The sequence below is a fragment of the Haliotis cracherodii genome, unplaced genomic scaffold, assembly GCF_022045235.1.
Source record: "Haliotis cracherodii isolate W230 unplaced genomic scaffold, xgHalCrac1.p SCAF_2, whole genome shotgun sequence".
Taxonomy (NCBI): domain Eukaryota; kingdom Metazoa; phylum Mollusca; class Gastropoda; order Lepetellida; family Haliotidae; genus Haliotis; species Haliotis cracherodii.
Window position 1 is genome coordinate 68800715 of NW_027266275.1, and position 8893 is coordinate 68809607.

The window sequence follows — 8893 nt, forward strand, 5'->3', positions numbered from 1 at the left end:
TGTCCTTGAAACTGAGAAATTCAACTATTGTGATGTGTTTAAATGTAAAGCTTTATATATGTTCCGATTCTTCATAGTTGGTGACTTAGTCAATCACAGCGCACAGTAGGATGGCTCTAATTAACAGCAAACTAATTCAATTAGACGATTCAGACAGATGTCCTGTTCCTAACGAATATTCTCTGTTTGAAACCTACACATGTTGAGACAATAATTGTGGCGTTCTTAATAAAATAACCTGTTTTTGATATCTCTCTCGATTAGATCTCTTTGCCACCTACTGTTGACCATGTTGATACACTCTACAATCAATTGACATGATGAAAGAACTCAAGAGTCGTAACTAGTCAACAGCTGACTGAATTTGTTTTTGCATCTACATGATTACTAAACTATGTCAATTAGCTGACATTGCCAATTCTACAAAAGTCAGTGGGGTGGTGAGGTAGCCTAGTTGATAGAGCGTTCGCTCGTCACGCCGAAGACCCGGGTTCCATTCCTCACATGGATGATGTCCATTTCTGGTGTCCCCCGCCGTGATATTGCTTGACTATTGCTAAAAGCGGCGTAAAACCAAATTCACTCCCTCACTCACTCACTCTTCAAGAGTCAGGTGATAAACAGAAACGTCTCTCCTTATAAACGCTTGCATGTATTCTTCTTGAGAATTTGTCAAGAGATCTAAACTTTCGGGCAAAAGAAAGCGTAAACACATTTCTTATTGTTGCTAAAATTGAAACAAACAAAAAAATGATTATTCGATGGTGATGTATTTCATAGATTTATACCTTAAGTTTTGCAGTGTTTCGGCGACTGTTTTCAGCTTAGTAACCTTTTGACAACGTTTGTCAAAATACCTTGTCAAGTGTATACTTTCTTTATCCGGCTGTTTATACAAATACAATCAATACAAAGGTGGTCGTTCTTAGTATCTGTAAGATTATAAATTTCTGTAATATATGACATGGAGGGAGATATGGGTGCAGTCGCCTATTGTTCCGTAATTGGCAGGTCAAGAGTTACGCCCCTTAGGGAAGCCAGCATCCGATGATCATGAGTACGAACGTTTTCAATTTGATAATTTTGTCTTTAGATTTGTATTTGAACCAAACAAAGAATATGTAGTAATTATACTCATGCGATATACAAGATTTTATCAAACAGCATAATGTACGCACACTGCATTCAAACGAGTGCTCTTATTTATTCAACCGATAACTCATTGTGCGGTAAACCTATTATTCTGGATGGGTACATAACCGAGTTGATTAGATTGTAAATGATATGTGAAACGCGTCATACTGATGTATGGAAGGCGTTTGAATTGTTCATTTCTCAACTATTTACTTTCACACCTGATTAATTAACACATAAGTGAGTTTTTATTTTCCATTGCCTTAACAATTCAGTTGCATGTAATCATTTGTGTTTTAATTAATTCCAAATAGATATACACATGGCAGTTTGTGTATTATGGTTTGACGTGTTTTATCAAGGTGGGTTCTGTATTTGTTCTTTTTTGAATTTTTTATGCCAGTACATTTTTAATAGATTTCGAATGCATATCTTTTTGTTATGAGCCTGAATTTGCACTTTTGAAGGTAATTGATTAAGGGTAAAGGGGGTTAATGAAGATTTTCTTGTCGTTGAATGAATGAATGAATGAATGAATGAATGAATGAATGAATGAATGAATGAATGAATGAATGAATGAATGAATGAATGAAATCAGATAAATTTTACTGTTTGTGTTTTTATTGATTGGGTAGCAATTGGCAACATTCGAACTATATCCTGGTGTCATACACATAATAGATTCGTCTGGGAACGTGCAGAGACACGCAATCGGCAAAGTTACAGGACCTGAGTACCCGATACCTAATTTTGTCAGAGATTTTAACCAACATAGGAATCTGTTCTGTCAAGAATATGTTGTTATGAGAATAACTCATATCTAAGAAAGTGTTTACCTGAAAATATATGTTTCTTCATTAGAAAACTGCATTTATACACACAACCATTGTCGTGCTAGTTACCATGGATATGATATGATATTGACCAATCAGAAGTAAGCCCCTCCCTTAGCCTGGTTTCTACAAAGATAGCCACGCACTTACAACAATGTATACATGAGCATAATATAGCGTTTTCTGATGTGTCTTGGCAAAGCCTTTGTGGTGGCATGAATATATAGATTATCTTACATGGAACAGAGAAAGAAATAGCTGCCAACTGACATAACAGCTCGTGACACTGCATGTTATCGCCGCTACTACAATCGACGGTTTATGGAACGTACAGTTCGCGGTGTTTACGACATGTTGATGGAGAGGCAGATGTGTTTACCTGTGAACCATCCCCTCAACATGGAGATACAGATATGTTAACCTCCTAACCATCTCTAAAAATGACAAGAATTGTTCTCAGATCCAAAATAACTGAGGACAAAATGTATGAAGGCGATCAAAGCATATACTTCCTGAGGAGTGTATCATCATTAAAAAGACTAAAATTATTGTGAGACAAATGCTGACAAATCTTTACAGGATGCACGACTGAAAGGAGATGACCAGATTTTATAACGGATTAGGGAACTCGGTCCCAGTATGTGCAGAAGCGCGGTACCTTGCGTCATGTTATGAACAGTACTTTAAATGTGTATATAATCTGAATTCCTCGCATAACAGCCTTCAAGAAATGTTGTGCAGAGGTAATTGAGAAAAGTATTAAAAGAAAGGGAGAAGTACTGGGAATGAACTTGGCTCACAAAACTCTTTGTTACATTTGTACAGGTTGTAGATAATGTTGATTTTACTGAATATCTGAATGATCAGGTGAAGTTGAGAACTAATAAACAGATACCCACATCTGAAGTATGTTCAGCATGATGCAACTACATATGAATTAGTCTTTCTTTCATCAACGACACTTATTTTCAGTTCAGTGAACCAGAATTCGCACAGTTGTATCGAGCTGCTTTCATCATTCGAAGAGCTGTTGCCTCTTCACCAAGTGTTTCTGTGTGGCCTCTCGGTGCAGGGAATGTTTCGTTACATGAGTGCCAGAAAGTGGTTTTGCCTGTTCCCTTATTTTCCTGGCATGGCATAGGAGAACGCTGATGCGAAAACGCTTTGCTTTAGGTGTGGCATAAAGACACATTAAAGATTCTGCCAAATTACAGCAGCTACTCAACTCGTTTGGACACGGCGTTTCCTAATCGGTGACTCTTGATACGGCTTTGACGACAATGCAAAACTACAGTGTGAAACCGATGTTCCCACTGGATTTCGCAACAATGTGTTTACCACCCCGGTGTGGGATAACATCGATTTGGGTGATATCGCATTATGGCATCAACTTTAAGTTATGTCAATTTTCCAAAAAATTGAATTCCAGTGACATTTTACAATATTTTATGATTAATATATAATTATATTCCAGATGAACATTCAAATAAAGTAAGTGAATTAAATATAAACAAAACAAACAAGGTTATGAAGTGTAATAAGATGCAATATTTATTTTTATACATGGTTCATTGAAGCTGGTCAGGTATTTCAAGAACATGTAAGAGTTTGTAGCCATGATCCCTTTAGTCCGTTCAACATTTTGCACAGTATATCATGCTTCTCGTGATGTCACTGCTTTCTGCTTTTCATGTTAATACATAATGTCTCGTTCTATAATCTATACCATACTATTAATAGTCTCTAGTATGCTCACTTTTTACGCAGGCAGCCAGTGTTCGAATACTTGGTCGGCACTTTAAGTACTTTATATTTGGTGTCCTCATTTGGTTGTGATCGCAAGATTGATATACGACCGAAGACCTAATACACAACCACTACCACGTACTTCAATAATACTGTCTTATTGATTTTTCTGGTCTCTATTTTAACCAAATGTTCCTTGTTTATATTGATACCTAGTACTGCACATCACAGGGACGATGGAATAGCCTAGTGGTAAAAGTGTTAGTTCGTCACGGCGAATACCCGGGTTTTATTCCCACCTGAGTACAATGCATGAAGCCCATGTTCCGGTGTCCCTGCCGTGATATTGTTGAAATATAGAAGTGGCGCAAAACCGTACTCATTCCTCACTCACTCACTCACTCATAGGGAGGAAAATACTAGGTCGGCAGAGACCGTGACTGTAAGTGAGATTCAGTAATGTCCAGCAACAAGACAACTGAGCAGTACAAGCCAGATGACCATCAAGACACTACGAGTACATCATTATCAGTGCCTGACAAGATGAATACCAGACCAACTGTACTACAGCAGGAATGTGAAGAGACTGAAAGGAGGTGTTCCAAGAGAGTCACCAGACCTCTAGTTAGACTGAATCTCTTACCTTGTGAGACAAGAGCAATTTGTGCCCCGTGAAAGGTCATGCTCATTGCAGAGACTTTAAAATTAAAGTTTATTCAAATATGTCAAGTTGATAAGTTCTGAGTTAAAAGTTTGTAACGTTGGTGAAGCTTTAACCATTCAAATGAAGGATAGGTCTTGTATCCATCTGATAATAGTTCTAAGGAATGTAATGTTTCCTTCACTTATTGTCCAATGCTAGGCAACCACTACCACATCATATCCCGTGCGACACTAGGTAACGATTACCCGTCACTTGCAATGAAATGGTTCAACCTTACATGTCTCCTTATTGTCTATTCATTTACATGCTTCCAGGTCAAGTGCCCGTGGGTGAAGCGTATATATATGACTCGTGGAGTAGTGAATATGATTTCAATTAGAGAGTATCAATATTCAAGAGCACCCGTGTGCGTCATAGTATTCTGGGAACCCAAACCCATCTTACTCACTCTGTCCTCAAAATCGAACGATAACAGAAAAACGTGTTAAAGTAGTTTCATTTGATCATCAGTTGACCAGTCTGGACTAATCTTTTGCGTTTTTGACTGTCGAGAGGTCCCACACAGGTTCCACACATGATCTCCATAACTCACATAAACCGTCCAAACAACAGTACTCTGGTTAAATGCAAAGTTTTATTGACCATGGTTTACATGTAACGTTATCCGTGGGCGATGAAGCATCGATTGGCAGCATTTTCAGCATCTGCAATGCCGAAAGTTCAAGATGAAGTTAACCGTGTCATGTTTAATAATGTAAGAATAATTCATTATAGTTTATATCATGACTAGTCATTAGGAAAGCGTACTATCTGCACAACGCATGAGGACCATCTCCCAATATACCGCCTTCGTGGAGAAATGGACAAAGCGTCCGCCCAGGGAGCAGAAGATAGTTGGTCCAGAGTAAGTATTTCTCCCAATCAACCTCTCCTGGTCGTTAGAGGCGGCTTAATGGGTCGAGTGGTCAGGCTCAGTAATATGTCTGATTGCGTGTCTAGTTCAGACAGGCCTTCATATAGCTGGAATATTGATGATTGCGGCGTTGAAGTAAACGAAACAAACAGTCAATGGTTCCAACCGAAACTTGTTCCTCAGGCAGTGGTGTAACTATTACGTAGACAGGAGGCGAACCTCCGTGGTGTATTGGTCAGAGCTTCTGCACGAGGAACCATTGTAATTACTGTGGAGCAATTTGTACTGATTTGTAAACCTAGTTAATTAGTTAATTGACTGGCTCGGTGTCTGAGTATAATGTGTCAGAGTGGGGTTTCCATGTGACACTGCGTCATGGCATCTCAGTGAGCAAGCACTATAAATTCCGGACAAGAACAAGCCGCCACATGGAGTGCAATAATCATGAACGCGATGTTAAAACTCATTTAGCCTCACTTCACCTTACCCCGCCTATATCAGGTTCAATACAACTCACCTTACAACTAGTTGGCACCACACATACCAAGTCGGTTGCATGACTTTTTAACATTCTGTAATAAACAAAAGTTCCTTTCTTTTACTTATGTTTAATTAAATAAACAGTATTCTCTTAACTCAAACCAGCCAGGTATTTACACATATTGATATATGTCCTTATTTGGTGTATGTAAAGAAATCGACACATATGGCTGTAAAGTGTACGTTTATGCATGTACTAAAACAATGAGTATCTCACTTGTACATCCAACATTTACTTACCACCAAATCTAGTAGATCGATTTCAATTTCGGTTGCTGCATCTAGAAGATCAGCACACTGGAACAGAGTACACAGAATGCTCAAAAATAATTAGATGAATTTGAAATTGTGTATATACACACATTATATAATGATATAAGAATATATATATATGACGACTGATTATGAAATTAACTGTAACATTATATGAGAGGCGACTAACGGGATCAGATCGTCAGGCAAGCTGATTTGGATGGTGCATGTCATTGTATCCGATATTCATGGTGTCAAACACATGGATTGTGAAGTCCTGACTCGATTATGAACAGACTGCCGTAAAATAGCTAGAATATTGCGGGGTGCGGCTTTAAATAACAAACAAAAACTACAATAAGGAAAGAATTACTGAATTTATATCATAAACAGAAAACTTAACAATGACTGGAAAACTATATACACACCTGTTCCTGGCGGTCTTCGCTGAGCTTTTCACAGAACATGGTTTCGATCAGTTCATTTACAGAGGCCTGTAAAAGAAAAGTTTTTAACTACACGTAGTCATGATTTTATGATTGCATTACATCAACGTGTACGATTTGTTAATTTAACTTAAAACAAGATTGTACATATTTTATGTATTTGGGGAAATAACGCAAATATGCCAGACCAACATAGGAGTGATAAACCTTCTCAATATTTGTCACTCACAACAGTGTCCATTTGCCTTTCTTTGACGTCTTTGAGAAAGTTCTTGCAGTCCTTGCATCGCCCTTTCCCTTGAACCTACGGAGACATGAAATGACAAATTGAATGCATCATTATGCCTACAGTTTTTAGGCTTTCGTTTGTAACCAATGAAACAAGAATATTGTAACAAGATAGACACAATTTTTATGGATAACAACTTTTTTAATAAAGTTGTATCCGATACTCAGTCTTGCTTGACAACGGTATAAGGATCTATACCGAAACGTCGCCTTTTACAGTATTAAAGAAGTTGTTATCCATAAAAATTGTGTCTATCTTGTCAACTTCTAAGTAATCCCTATCAAACAATTTAAGAATATTGTAGCACAATAAGTGTGACGAATCGAGACCTCCCCTTTCTAACCAAGTACATTGTACAAATAATGTACACGTTAGGACATTCATTTGATTGTGTGTAAGTTTGATGAGTTGTACTCACTAAACCTGTTGACTAGTGGACTAGTACTAGGTATTAATCTTGCCTTGTTTGTGGGCGTGTTCATGTTGACGGTATCAAGCGACGGGCAGTACTTGGAGGCTTTACAGATGGCTTCAGGGGTCTGTGAAGGTGAACTCAATTGCATGATATGTTGTAAAACCCAATGCTTTTACTTACTGGCAGTGTACAATAATTATAGAGTTAAAGGGAAAAATATAGTTCAGTTCTCAACCTTTTATGTAAATCAGTTAAAACATGATAAAGGTTAATATTCTGTTCAACGAATTGTAAGCTGAAATGCTGATATAGAGTTTTCCATCTCTTTCCCCGGGTATCTAAATTCCATCTGAATGTTTTGCATCAATCACCTTTTTCATGATGTCAGTATATGCAGATGTAAGCTGACGCAATCTTGTGCTTCATGATCAGTCCATTGATAGGAGCAGGATTTCGGATGATGTAAAAGTTAACAGTTACCTGACTGTTGACTTTGTCCTTCTTCTTCTGGCATATTTTCTGCACTTTTGTCTTACACTGCAAATACGCGTTTTTATAATGTTTTTAAGGATCAACACAGTTTGCAATGAATATAGATTATTGTTCCTTTTTAATTATCTATCTTGTTAATACCACATAAATATAAGTTTATCTAATTAACAGAGTTAAGGATCCACACAGTTTGCAATGAATATATATTATTGTTCCTTTTTAATTATCTACCTTGTGATATATTCAGTACATTGCTCTTTGCAATGAATCATCTGATCTTGTTGTTTATGAAATCCGTTTGTTTACTATTGAGAACTATTATTTATCTCACCTCTTCCACCTTGCTGGGTTCCATTGAAGAACATACGTTGTTCATTTTTGCTTCCTGTTCCACCTGAAACACATGTTATATAAAAACTCTGTACATTAGATCAGGAGAAGAGACATGAGTGTATTTGTGACATGTTTACATCCTTACGTTGAGGGGTAGACTTATTTTTAATTATATGTAGCAATAGATCTATGCGTAGTAGATAGAATACTGATAAATATATGAGAGTAGGGTTCAGTACATTATTTTACCAACGACTGGACAGATCCCATTTAATTTGGGAAATTGGAAAATTCAGATGTAGATTCCGAAACTGAACACTTGGTTGACAGGTCCCATTACTTTATGTATTATATTGAGGGTAGGGGTATAAACCATTAGTGTATCATTAAAAAGATAATGTTCTAAACATGTATGTATATGTAAGTGTGGACATTTAGAAATAAAACCATCCTTACGAACTATAATGGGATATAGTCGGTATTATTTACGTACAATCGATTCGAGTTCCATCTCCTGGCGATCAGTAATGAAAGAGATGCAATCAGCGCACACATCATTTCCATCCTGTTTCGACAGTGCCATAGCTGAAAACATGTCAATATAAAACGTCAACTTTAGTACAAAAATGATTAATGTAAATATGTTTAGATTGGAACACATCAGAAAACGAATCCTGATTAATGGATATAATTGGATATCTTGAAATATTATATTGCTGCGCCTTAGCCACGACCATCGTATCTGCTGAGAAGCGGATAGTAAAAAGGCATTGCCATTTAAAACACTCACCCTGGGTTGCTACAACAGCGACTACAAATGCGAAAAAGGTCTTCAT

At 37.2% G+C, this 8893-nt stretch overlaps 1 protein-coding gene across 1 annotated transcript; it reads right to left on the minus strand.

Moving 5' to 3' along the window:
* Positions 1-5814: 5814 nt before the first annotated feature.
* Positions 5815-8893, minus strand: LOC139469508 (prosaposin-like). Its single transcript, XM_071251694.1, has 9 exons — positions 8848-8893; positions 8551-8642; positions 8056-8118; positions 7713-7769; positions 7279-7356; positions 6758-6832; positions 6511-6576; positions 6071-6127; positions 5815-5862 (listed from the first exon to the last, which is right to left on the minus strand). Exons 1-9 carry the CDS (start codon positions 8891-8893, stop codon positions 5815-5817), a joined length of 582 nt encoding a protein of 193 aa, XP_071107795.1.

Excerpts from the sequence above, each read along its gene's own strand:
- LOC139469508 (XM_071251694.1), bottom strand. The coding sequence starts at position 8,893 with ATGAAGACCTTTTTCGCATTTGTAGTCGCTGTTGTAGCAACCCAGG. Across the intron at positions 8,643-8,847 it reads CGCTGTTGTAGCAACCCAGG|CTATGGCACTGTCGAAACAG; the intron begins GTGAGTGTTTTA and ends ACATGTTTTCAG. Across the intron at positions 6,833-7,278 it reads TGAACACGCCCACAAACAAG|GTTCAAGGGAAAGGGCGATG; the intron begins GCAAGATTAATA and ends ATGTCTCCGTAG.